The 12,629-nt window shown below is 59.3% G+C and overlaps 1 protein-coding gene across 3 annotated transcripts in view; it reads right to left on the reverse strand.

Annotated features, from left to right (window-relative positions):
- Nucleotides 1-366: 366 nt before the first annotated feature.
- The window catches only part of ABLIM3 (actin binding LIM protein family member 3), a 50,648-nt gene continuing 38,385 nt past the window's right edge, over nt 367-12,629 (reverse strand). The window contains exons 7-23 of one of the 3 annotated variants that reach the window (XM_065690564.1): nt 10,767-10,854; nt 9,847-9,905; nt 9,535-9,606; nt 8,981-9,136; nt 7,881-7,910; nt 7,503-7,632; nt 6,551-6,649; nt 5,213-5,263; nt 3,889-4,023; nt 3,574-3,638; nt 3,244-3,391; nt 2,651-2,680; nt 2,186-2,244; nt 1,650-1,710; nt 1,540-1,547; nt 919-999; nt 367-531 (exon numbers count right to left, since the gene is read on the reverse strand). In XM_065690564.1, coding sequence (XP_065546636.1) covers nt 418-531; nt 919-999; nt 1,540-1,547; nt 1,650-1,710; nt 2,186-2,244; nt 2,651-2,680; nt 3,244-3,391; nt 3,574-3,638; nt 3,889-4,023; nt 5,213-5,263; nt 6,551-6,649; nt 7,503-7,632; nt 7,881-7,910; nt 8,981-9,136; nt 9,535-9,606; nt 9,847-9,905; nt 10,767-10,854 — 1,386 coding nt within the window. In that variant the 3' untranslated portion in view covers nt 367-417. Of the gene's footprint in view, nt 532-918; nt 1,000-1,032; nt 1,548-1,649; nt 1,711-2,185; nt 2,245-2,650; nt 2,681-3,243; nt 3,392-3,573; nt 3,639-3,888; nt 4,024-5,212; nt 5,264-6,550; nt 6,650-7,502; nt 7,633-7,880; nt 7,911-8,980; nt 9,137-9,534; nt 9,607-9,846; nt 9,906-10,766; nt 10,855-12,629 lie in introns of those variants that run through there. The other 2 variants (XM_065690562.1, XM_065690563.1) reach the window with 2 other exon arrangements.

Below are 12,629 nucleotides of genomic sequence, written 5' to 3' on the forward strand. Positions count from 1 at the left end.
CTACTGCTGGAGATGGAAGTTTCTTATATCCACGAATGGTTGAGCTTGATTTAGGGAGACACAGGTTATAGGAGTAAAATCATTATAAATAAAAGCGGTTCATTTGCTGCTGCCCTAAAGCAGACAGGAGCAGTCACCAGTGCAGCATTGCCATCCCCACCTCAGCAGTGACAGACACCAAGTGCTTCCGGGCCCTGTGGCTTCAGCCCCTGGAGAACCCAAGAACGGACACAGTAACAGGGTTGGGAAAGAAAAGGAAGCCGAGAGCATAAAATGATCTGCGAGACTCCAATTCACTCTCAGGGGTGCAGAGGGCGCCTCTGCCACGTACAGCACCGAGAATCATACAGAGCTGCAGGATAGAGATCTTTCTATGTATATATTTATAGGTATGTATATATTTATAGTGCACTGCATTTAAAACAGCCGGGCCTGCTTCTTCAGCTCATTCCTCTTCCACAGCGCCAGGCGGTCGAACTCGGCGATGGTCATGCCGAAGATCTGGTAGAACTCCTCTTGGGAGAGGTGCCGCTGGGGAGAGATGGGATGCTGGGCCAGGAATGGGGACCAGAGCCACCCCGCAAAGGTCCGATGGCATCCCCTGCCCTGCTGTGCGCAATGGGGTGCTACAGCCCCCAGCAGTGCTCACTCGGGAGAGGAGAGCACCCGGCTCTCGCCTGCTAAATGCACTGATGCTGTGGGCATGGGGAACAGCGCTGCCTGGCCAGCGGAGCAGCAGCACCACCGTGACAGTGCGCTGGCACATGTGTGCTCCTGGGGAGCCATGGAGATGCTCCTCACACATTCATGAGCCCCTCACAGCCCCACACTGCCTGCTGGGGCTAAGGGGACACCCCACGGGATGGGATCCTTCTGAGCCCTGAAGAGATTATCCCCAATGGAAAAGGCTCTTCTCACCTCTAACCGAGTCCTGTCCACATCTTTGGGCAGCTGGTTCCTTCCCCTCGTCTTTACCAAGAGCAGCTCGTAGGGGTATATCTGCACAGGGACAGGAAGACCACGGGACATACTGAGGCATACCTGGGAATGAGGCTGCGGAAGCCACCAGGATAAAGCTTCCTCCTGCCGTGTTCAGCAGGGTTTGGGTGGCACAGCTGCCTCCAGGGCTTGGACAGGACAAAGCAAATGGGGGACTTGCTCTCATGGTGACCCTGATCCACACTGAATCACTGCGGTGGCTCTGGAATTGCCTGTTCACTGTGAAACCAGCAGTGACCCGGGGATGAGCGTGAGTGGGGGAACCACCAGCACTACCACCCTTCTCTGCTCCCCGCCAAGGAGACACTTCTGCTCAGCTAAGCGCTTGGGACCCTGGCAGGAGGGGAAGGACTGTGGTCTGAGCCCCACAGTCCCAGGACAGGGCTGTCAGGTGGGGAATGGAGGGGGATGAAGGTAGGGCACGGTGAGCAGAGCGCAAAGATCGCTCCTAAAGGGCCTGAGGACACACGGACACATCTCTGGGACTCTGGTACTTGCACCGCCAGCTGGCAGCCACCCCTTGGAGCAGCAGCATCTTACCTTGTACTCTGTGGGGAGAGAGAAAAGACAAGAGACATGAGCCATGCTGGCCCCTCTGCAGCCAGGCATCTGGCTCTGTGCCTGCAGGGTCCCCTGGCCCACGGCCTTACCTCGCATCCCCCAGTTGACGGCATTCGTGCTGTCGTAGTGGAAAAGCTCGGCACTGGGAGGCTGCGGGAAGGATGCAGGGAGGGAGGAATAAGAGGGGTCCACTCTAGATGCTCAGCACAACACCTCCCATGTCCCCAGGGGGAACGGCACCCACCCACCCCAAAGCATGACCTGCTCCCCACTCCTGGCAGTGGGGAAACTGAGGCACGAGGTGGTGAAGTGACAAACCCAGGTCACACTGAGGCACCCCAGTAATCAGTGCCCCAGGGTATAAAGCAAAGCTCTTGCACTGGGAAGTAACACTGGCAACCCTCTGAATGTGCCCTGCAGGAGGTTCCTTCCTGCCTGGACAAGGCACTTCGGTCCCCAGTAAGGGTCAATTTGGACTGGCACAGACCAGCAGTGACAGTAGGGGAGCAGAGAAGCGGGCAGCAGACACCCAGGAGGGCACACCAGGGTCTTTGAGGAGCCTGCGGAGAATGATGAAGGGTGCAGAGATGTGTGGCAGCAGCAGGATGCAGCAGGAGGCACTTACCCGGTGCAGCCCATTCCTCCTGTAGGCAGGGAGGGAGGCCGACTTAGAAATGAGGGGATCTGCAAAGAAGCCACCAAGGTGCCATAAGGGAAAAAGCAGGGATGAGCCCCGCACCCTGGGAGAGCACTCTCTGGGCCACCCTACCCCTGTGTTCCCATGTGGCTACCCAGCTCCACCTCCTTCCAGCTCCAACTCATTTCCAGCCTGGCTTCCTCCTGTGCGGACATTCCTCTGCCCAAAATCCCTTTCCCATGGCAGCCCTCCTGCCTCCCCCTTCAGTGCTACACAATCTCTTTCAGTTTCTTTGTCACCAGCTCTGCACTGGTTCACCTTTACCCTGGCCTTTCAATGCCTCCTTCTTCTCTCCCCTTCTTCCCTCCCTGGTCCCAGCATCGCCTCCAGCCCAGGCTCTGGACCCCGCCACGCCAGGGGACCAGCAGTGGAGGGCTGCAGGCTCACACTCACCACTGTCAGCCAGGTAGTGCATCCGGGGAGCTGCAAAGAGAGCAGAGCCGGGCGTCAGGGATGACCGGGCACCCCACACCATGTAGAGCTGCCCGGCTGCCAGCCCCATGGCTCCTGCCTGGGGCTCCCTGAGCATCTCTGACAACCCCAGCTCCATGATGCACCATGAGGAGGGGGAGCATGGAGCGAGCTGTGCTGTCAGGCTCCCCAGCACCCTCCTTGGAACTTGAGGGCTGCGTGCCCTGGGTGCTTTGCAGTGAGAGCAGTGCAAGCAAGGATGGCAGCCCTGAAGCCAGTCGTAAGGAGTGAGTCCAAAACAGGTCAGAGCAAGCCCAGCATGGCTGTGCTGTGAGATTCCCAAGGGACCACCAACCACCCCATGAGGCCCTTCACCAGCCTGCTGGAGAGACTGCAACCCCCATTGGGCAGTGCCCCATCCTGGCCAGGGCACAGGGAATGGATGGAGCCCTGCAGAAAGGAAAAGAGCCTCCCAGGTCTAACTCTGGTACTCCATCCCTTCCCCATCCTCTGCCCTTCCCTCCCACAGGGGCTCTGCTGGGTGGGATGGACAGACAGACAGACAGGGTCCTTACAGCCGTTGAGGGAGCCCTCATAGCCAACTGTGTGCAGGGCTTCTCTGCTGCTGGCCGAGCTGCGAGGGGGTGTCCAGGGGTCTGCATAGGAGTTGGACCGAGCCTTCATCTCCTCCCTCAGGATCAGCCGGCCGATGCCGCTCTGGATCTGGGCAGGGGGGAAAGGCTGCTTCGCACCCCCCTTCAGACCCCATGTTGGGGATGGCCAAGGGAAGCAGGGATGGTGGTGGCCCCTTCCTGGGTGGTGGAGCAGGGCTGGGTCTCCTCCCCAGAGCCCACTGCCATGGGGGCAGCTTGCTGCTGGCTCTCCCCTGCCAGGGCATTGCTCACCTTGTGCATGCCCCGGTCGTACCCGTCCTCCTCGCCTCCAGATGAGAACCTCCGGGCCCGGGGGGCTGCAAGGAGACAAACGAAGGGGTCAGACGGGGATGAAGGTGGAGGCAGGTTGGGAGCAGGCAGCTCTCAGCTGTGTGGGGACTATAGAGTCCCAGGGGCTAGGATTTTGGGGTCACTTTGGCACGTATCATGGCCCAACCCCACCTTCAGGTCCAGACCCAACTTGGGGGTGGCTCCCCCCTAGAGAATGGCTGGGTTATGGGGCAGGAATGGGTTTCCCTTTCCCCCAGGTCAATGAGGGGCTGTTACCTTTGGGGGAGCTTTGGAAGGACCAGTACTCTGACTCGGAGTGGTAGTACGGGTCCGGGGAGTAGGCAGGGCTGTACTTGGATGACTGTGCGATGTCTTCGCTGGTTTTGCTTTTCGTGGCTGCAGGGGGGTTGTCTGCAATAGGAGCAGGCAGAGCTGCAATGAGGACCCCGAGTCCCGCTGGCAGGACTTGCAGAGATCCATCCCGGGATGAAGGCAAATGCTCTTCCCTCCCCTCTCCCCAAAGGGCCACCAAAGAGCACAGGAATAATCCATGTTCAAAGTGCTGACACCTCGGGGAGACAAGGGTGCAGAGGCAGGTAGTGGGGATGGTGACAAGCAGAGGGGCTGTTGCTGATGTGGCTGGGAAGGGACCTGAATGGCTCACAGCTCACAGCACCACAGCAAGCTCGGCTCCTGCAGTGTCCACACCAGCCACTTGCACCAGCAGTGCCACCAGCCTCCCCATGGCTGTCCCATCACCAAGGAGGGGGTTATAACCACACAGGCAGGAGGGGATGGGAGAAGACTCAGTGCAGCAGAGAAAGGGCTCTCAGTGGGTTACTGCCAGGGAAGGCAGCAGGGAAGTGGAAGGAGCACCAAGGCCAGGCAATGTGGCAGTGCTATCCCACCACCCCAAGCAGGCACAGGGGACCCTGCCAATGGCAGCTACTTACAGCAGCGGGTGCAGCCAGCAGCAGGGCAGTGGGAGTTGGGCAGGAGGGAAAGGAGAGCCCAGGGAGAGAAGAGGAGACACAGAAGTTACTGCCTGGGGGGAGCCGCTGTCCCTCTACACACCAAAGCAAGCAGGGACGGTGCAACCCAGCCCTGCTGAAGCACCAACCACCCCATGCCTCAACACCCCCCAGGCCCTTTGCACCCTGGAGCATCCATCCAGGATAAGCCGTGATTTTTCTCCAGTGCTCCATGTCAAACTGCAAATTACCTTCATCCTCTTCCTGAAGCTGCTCTGGCTCTTGGCATCAGCAAGTGATGCTCCTGGGGGTAAGACACCCTCTGCCACCCCTCCACAGCCTCATTCCCCCTCCCACAGCTATCCCTGACCCCAGTCCCACTGACAGCCTTCGCCTCCATCTCTCCCAACAAGGATGCAGTCCAAAGCTGACTTTTTCTCTCACTGAGCCCTGCAACTGCTGCCTGGAGGGGAAGCAGGAGCACCAGCTCACCCGGTCAGCACCCCAGCATCTCACACCTTGATGCCTGCTCCCATGTCCCACCCTGCCCCTAAATGCCACTGAGCCAGACCAAGCTGGTACCCTGCCCGTGTCCTGAGGCCAGTGCACAGCATGCAGACCACACGTACCGTGCCGCTTGTAGATGGGAGGCTTCCGGTAGATGTTGCTCTCGCCGGCAGCTGGTAGAGGAAAGAAAGGGAAGAAAGTAAAGAAGGGAAAAGGGGATGTCAGTGTGGGCACGCTGAGTGCTGACAGGACACAGGTCCTGCAGGAGATGCTACCCACGCCACGTTTCCATCACACTACCACCTCTGGCTCCACGCATCCCATGGGAGCCCAGCACCAGGCCAGTGCCCGGCAGGCTGCAGGATGGGCAGCAGGAGGTCGGTCCCGGGGCTGCCCTCAAACACGGTGCGCACGAGGACATGCAGTGAACACCCCGGCATCAGCATGCACCACCAGCCCCGGGAGCGGCACAGCCAGGAGCCACCGGCTGCTGCTGCAGCTCCTCAGGGTGCCAGCACCGGGAACAACGGCCTGCGAGCTGCCTGGGGCAAAACCACATCAGCCAAAGCCTCTTTCCACAGCAGAGAGAGAAAAGAGCGAGCCGGGAGGGAAAGCAACTGGAGCCTGGCGCCGAGAGCTACGGCCCCTGCGCAGGGGACAGGCAGCGGAGCAGGGACGGGGCCATCCATAAACCACCGACCGGCAGCGGGACCGAACCCTGCCAGGGGTGGGATGGGAGCAGGGGACCATGGTGGGGATCCTCTGGGTGTCCTCATGGTGCTGTCCCAGGGCATCAGCTCTGCATCATGGAGGAGGACACAGGCAGCAGGAGATGCTCCAGCTGAGCAGGGTGTTGCGGGGCTCTGGCCCCCCTGCGCATGCTGAAGGATGGATGGGCAGCTGCCTGCTTCCCTCCCTGCCCCTCCATCCCCATCCCCGTGGGCTCTGTGGGAGCGGGTGGTGGCCCTTACCTGGTGTCCCCCTGCAATCCCTGCAGAAGGGGAGCAGGCATCTGGCAAGCCCAGAAGACTCTGGGGGGAGGGAGCAGCGGGCCCTATGGGGAGTATAAAATAGTCATCTGTAGCGGATGGGTGCGGAAAGGCCTCCAGAGACACGCTTCGGCTTGTGATCCTGGGAGGGAGGCAGGGGAAGGGGCAGGCTCTCCGCAAGGGACTCATCTCCGTGTAGGGAGTGGAGGAAGATAAAGGAAAAGGGATAAGAGGGACACTGAAAGGATCAAGCAGATTCCGGGCGGCTTTGGGGCATCCGGGTGGTGATGGGGAGGAAGGAGGGTTCAAGCTGCAGGTCCTGTTTATGGATGGCCTCTACCAGGGGTAGATCCTGCTGCCAGCTGGCTCTAGGCAGGCGGCGGAGCTACGCATGCGACACAGCAGGGACGGCACATGCTGGCATGCCACAAACACGGCGCTTCCCTGGGGCCGGGGCACCCCAGAGCCTACCTGGGATGTGGAAATGCTTGGGTGCTTGGTATGAGGTTGGAGTGGAGGACCTCACATCTAACTGGCTATAGTAGGGGGAGCTGCGCCCGCTCTCGGTGCCTACGCGGTGCCGAGCAGAAGCAGCCATAAGTGACCAAGAGAGAGAAGAGGCAGAAGAAAACGGGTGTTAAATGCAGCAGTGTTAGAAGAGCAGAGGGTGACCCATGTGCTGACATGGACGTGTGCCAGGCTGTGGTCCAGGATGGGGCATGATGGAGCAGAGATTTCCCGCATCTCTGGAGGCAGCGGGATGCAGAGGAAACCCCGTGTGTGGGTGCTGTGCAGGGCTGCCCCACTGCTGGCAGAGGAAAGCCGAGCGCGCTGCAGAGGCAAACAGTGACGGGCCCTTGGAAGCACGGCGCAGGGAATGCGGAACCTCTGGGCTTACTGACCTCGGGTTTTCCCAGTCGTTCCTCCCTGGCTCCGAAGGGCAGGAGACATGGCACAGACACACTCTGCTTCCCCCCGACATGCTCCAGGGCATGCACACGTGTGCACATGTGCATGTATGTGCGTAAGGACCCCCCTTACAGCACTGACTGGGCGTAAGCGCTCTCATGCACATCTCTCCCAGAGGCAACAAGCCATTCAAGGGGTCTTCACTGGACCTGGGGCTTACCACCCTGCATCCTCCGTGGGCCCCAGCTCAGACCTGAGCCAGGACAAAGCCTCTATGGCCTCTTCTCACAGCTCACACGAGTCAGGGAGGCAGCGGATGCACGCAGCAGAGCTGGTCACTGCCCCACAGATCCTGTTGCTGTCAGCCCCACCACAGACCCCCCAAGCCTCCTGCCTGCTTGCCAGGAGAGACCAGCAAGGTCCCCTGGGATAAGCAGGGGCCAGTCTGGTGATTCCGACTCCATCTGGGGGTCTGAGCTCAGCTTAGCCTTGGGACTGCAGCTGAAATCCTCACCTGAGCGGTAGAAATGGTGTGGGGACCTCGGGATGGTGGGGGACATGCCCTGGCGGCTGTAGGTGGGGGAGTCGATGTAGCCAGGGCTGGAGGCTCGCCTCTGCCGTGTGTCAAAGCTCTCATAGATGTCCTAGGGACCGGGAAACGCATGGAGAGAGAGGATTAGAGGCGGCGGGATGAGGGACGAGGCAGGTCCTCTGCCAGGCAGGGCTTGCACACTGCTCTCCCCGGGGGCCAAAGGACAGGACCCTGCTGGGCCCGGTCCCCCCATCCCCACCCGGGCAGCGGATGTTCAGCAGAGCCCAGTGGTCCCTGGGCACAGGGACACTCTGTAGTGGCAGCAGGTGGCAGACCCCAAAGCGCCTGCTGGGGCATTACCTGCGAGTACAGGGAGAGGGTTCCCAGGGACTGGAGGCAGCAGGAGGCAAAGAGAGGTGGGGAGAGAAAGAGAGAGACAGCACATGGTTAAAGGGAGCAGTGGCAGACTGGGGTCCCACGTTACAGCCTCACTGCAGGTAGTGAGGCCAGCTGGTGGCACAGCCGGAGCTGAACTGTGGCAGGACACGGGTAGGAGCCCCTGGCCAGGAGGGGAGCTGGTGAAAGGATGCAACCTCCCGGGTCAGCAGCCTGCATCCCTGCTCAGAGACCTTGGTGGAGTGGCTGTAAGGGGAAAACGTGGTTGCTGGCCCCATGGTGCTCCACAGCGGGCCATGGCCATACTGCATGCACCATCATTGGTGGAAACCAGGCTTGTGACAAGCCTTGGGATGGAGACGCAAGAGATGCTGCTGTGGGCCATTGCAAAGTCCTCTTCCAGGTCCACCTCAGGTCCCATCTCTGAGCTGCTCAGAACCTTTCCTTCCACAGGCTTGCTGAAATCACCCATCAATCCCAGTCTGCCCAGGGGAGTGGGGCAGGGCAGTCCCGTGCCATGTGCTGCTTGAGCACCATCTCATCACATGCTTACAAAACACACTGACCAAGCCCCTTTCCCCTGGCTGTGGGACCAGCATCCAACGGGAGCAGCCCTGCATGTTCCAGAGACACTGTGCTGGGGCCGAGTGGCCAGGCTATGGGCAGAGCCTGCTGTTCATCTGTCCCTCCATCCCAGAGGGATGCACGTGTGCCGTGTGCCGTTCTCCTCTCCTGCTTCAGGCTGCCATGGTGAGCTCCCTGACACTTCACTCCTGAGGGTGACATCGCCTCCTGCACAGCACTGCCAGTCCCAGCACACTGGGCCTGCAGCACTGCCATCAGCTGATAAGGTCACTGGTTTCTTCCTTACTCTATAGCAGCAATGTAAAGATTACCCTTCTGGCCCTCTTCCCACTGATGGGGAGCCTCTGGGAGAGGTCTTACCCCCGCTCCTGTCTCCCTGCAGTATTCCTACTGGAGCAAGTGAACCCACATGCAGCTCTCTCCATTGCCTCAGAGTGGGGCCCAGCTCCCTGCAGAGCTGGTGCATTGAGACTCAGTACCTCCCCATAGCTATATCTCTCCAGTGTCTCATCCGATGTGTATCTGTGATAGGGCTCGTAGGAAATGAGGTCAGGACGCTGCACTTCATAGATGGCTTTAATCTTGGGAAGAGCTGCCAGGTCTTTGTAATTAAGGATCTCATTATCCACTTTAGCCTAGGGAGAGGGAGAGACAGAGACAGAAAGGAAGACAAGACAAGAAAGGGGGAGGCTGGAGTGCACAGTGTGGAACCAGCACAGAGCAGACGGAGCCCACCGACACCCCAGCAGCAGGAAGAGGTGAGAGGAGATGCATGAGAGGCAGCAAGTGGGAAGGGGCAGAGGAGCTGGAGTGGGGACTGTGACCCTCTGAGTGCTCCCGGCCTGTGCCAGTCGCCCTGGCAGCATGGCATGCTGCTGCAGAGGGGACACGGCTTGTCCGTGCTGGCCCCACACACTGGGCTGTGTCCCTGGGGGACACCTCACACTGCAGAGCAGCACTGGGAACTGCTGCTCTCTTCCCTGTGGCCAGAGCACCCATCCTGCCCCACACAGATGGGCAGAGTGGTACTTACACAGATGACACGGTTCGGGGAGCCGATGCTGGAACCAGGGGGTGAGATGGAGGTTTCTGACGTCCTTCTGTGCTGTGGAGGCAGAAAAGCAGAGGATGGATGAGAGCACAAGGAGGGACCTCTGCACAGGACAGTGCTGGGTGCAGCAAGCAGATTGCTTCCTCTGGGCAGCAGGGACATGGCTTCTACCAGCATTAGGAAGCCACCTCGGGCTTGGACAGTGCCACAACTGTTCACCTCCAGCAGGGACTCAGGGGCAACACCCCCTGGGCGGTGCCACCTCTGGGGGATGCCCATCACCCTGGTGCCTACCTTTAGCTTCTTCTCTGCTCTGGCCGCCTGTTTGCAGATGGGGTGCCACACTTCAGAGCCTGTAACGCAGCAAAGAGAAAGCATTTCATCAGCTCCATGCACAGCTGAGCTCTGCTGCCCAGGATCGTCCTGCTGCCCCTGCCGTGGCGGAGACCTGTCCTGTCCTGCCACCTCCAGCACTGACCTGCACCCTGTGGTCCCCCCGTCCCCAGCAGCAGCTGTACTGCAGCTACAGGTTGCGCTCCTGTAACCGGTGTAACCACAGCCATGTGCCCGTTGGGAAAACGAAATGCAACAGCTGCCAAGCACTGAGATGTGGGGCCAGCACTATTAAACTGTGACAGCAAACCCAGGGGTGCTTTTGGCACAGCCCCAGCGCTCAGCGAGGCAGCTCCTGCGGGTTAAACCTGGGGTAACACTGAGCCTGCGGCAGTTCCCTCACGGCTGGAGCCAGCAAAGCCACCAAGCCCTGGGATGTACACTGAGTGCACCCATCCTGCTGCCATGATGGGGCCGTGCTGGGACCCTCACTTGGGTGCTCCCAGTGCACAATTCCCCCTTTGCCACCCATGGGATCATTAGCGACTCAGGGTGACAGCAAGCACGGGTTACTGAGCAGACCAAACCCTCCCTTCTGCACTGGAAATATCCCCTAAGGGTGCTCTGGGAATGAGCTCCTGCTGAAGCAAAACCCAAACCCAAACCATTCAGCTGTGCGCAGCAGAAGCCTGACCCCTCCAGTGCTGATCCCAGCGTACCCTGGGCAGGCTGGAGGCAGTGGGGAAGGGGTCCTGGGCCACCCTTCCTTGGGCACCCATCTCCATGGGCACCCAAACCCCAAATGCCCCGGCAAACAGCACACACATCCCCCCAGCCATGCAGGGCAGGGGAGCTCCTCCTCAGCACTGCAGGACCCCTACCTGTGAGGTACATCTCCTCTCCTTCCGTGAACATCTGGTGGCAGCGGACACATCTGGCACAGGTGGGGTGGTAGTGCTTCCCTCCTGCCTGCAGAGGCGAGCACAGAACAGGGGCTCCTGATCAAGGCAGGACATGGTAACCTGCTCACACCCCTGCGGGCAAGTGGCCCTGGCATCACTGCAGCAGACAAAGTGAATGGGGCAAAACTGCCCAGGGTGGCCTCAGGGACTACCACAATGCATGGATAAAACCAGAGACTGCTTCATCACTCATCTTCTGACCTCATGGACTACAAGTCGGACTGGAAGCTTTCTGCTCTCCCTGAGCTGTCCAACACACAAGAAAGCACAGCCAGAAGTCCCAAACCCCCAAGGACGATGCCACTACAAACCTCACACCTAACAAACCGCCCTTGCATTCTGGAAACAAGAGACCCTCTGCAGGAACACTCAGGTGTGCTCCTTCCCTACTACAGCTTTGAAGAGAAACAGCAGATTTGGCCCAGGATGTCACAGCAGGGAAGCAGCAAAGGGAGAAGAAGGGCCCCAGTGACGAACCTCACAAAGCCGTCAGACCCTCCCTGGATGCCATTGCCAGCCCCTCTCCATCAAGAAACTTTTCTCCTCCTACAAAGCCATGCACAAACTTCAGTGCTAGAAATACGCCATTCCCCAGCTGAGCTGGAGCTGGGCTGCTCCCTTTGCTCTTTGACAGGGATAATAGCTTTAATTGGTAGCTTGTTTCCACTCAAAGTGTCTGCCTGCACTTCAATTACAGGCTCGTTTTCTGGGCTGGGAGGCAGGAGCTGGCTCAAGGCAGGAGGAATCTGGGCTGCGCTGTCAGAACTCAACCCCGAAGGCCATTTTACTCCCATAATAATCCAAACGAAGAGGAACGATGATTTAAGGCAACAGAGGGAAGATGAGGCTCTTGCTGACAAAGAGGGTTATGGTAGAGGGGGCTGGAGCCAGTCTGAGACATGAGGATCAACAGGAAAATTTGCTGTGAGAATAACTGGGAATCTGCCAGTTGATTGCCCATAAAAATCAACCTGGAATTCAATGTCCCGGCGGTGCAGATGGCAGCCAGCAGCTTTTCCCCCTCTAGTTTATGCCAAAATAGAGTGGAAGGTTTTAGGGCAGACAAGGGAGGTGAGTGGGAGAGTTCAGACCCACTGCACTGCAACCCAGTCTGGGGAAGGGGCAGCCCCGTACACAGGCATCTCCCTGTGCCAGCTGCAGCAGTGCAGCTACTGAGCCGGCTCGACTGAGCCCACAGCCCAAACACCCCCAATTCACACCCAAGAGCTTGATAACACGGCCGGAGAGTCACTGGTGAGAGGGCTGCAGGGACAGACCCACTGTGAAGCGAGAGGAGCAGAGAGGTCACCCACCACCAGGCTCTGCCCCACGCTCCCTAAGGACAAGCAGCTCCTCCTGCTCTGCCCCATGCCCTGTGCTCAGAGCCCTGCCTGGAGCTGCCCACTGCAGCAGAAGCCAGCACCCTCTGCATCACGTACCCAGCAGCAGCACCCACAGCAGGCACCCTGAGCTGCATCAACAAGAGATGGCTGCAAACACAGGGAAAGGGGTGAAAACTAATCCAGCTCTTACACGCTTCAAGCCAGTGTGCCTGCAGTTCCCACTGCTTCTATTTCCAGCTGGCTAGAGGCAGCTAAAGCAGCAGATGTGGGGCTCTGACGTGCTGCCCTCCCTGGTCCCTCTCTAAATCTGGGCTGGGTTTGGTGCTCTTGGACCCTCTTAGTACTCTCAGAGGCTTGGTGCGCTGACAGTAAGGGAAAAACCAAACCCGTATATACACATCTTTTCCTATCTAGACTATATGGGCTGCTGTCACAGGTC

The sequence above is a fragment of the Lathamus discolor genome, chromosome 10 (assembly GCF_037157495.1).
Source record: "Lathamus discolor isolate bLatDis1 chromosome 10, bLatDis1.hap1, whole genome shotgun sequence".
NCBI lineage: Eukaryota > Metazoa > Chordata > Aves > Psittaciformes > Psittacidae > Lathamus > Lathamus discolor.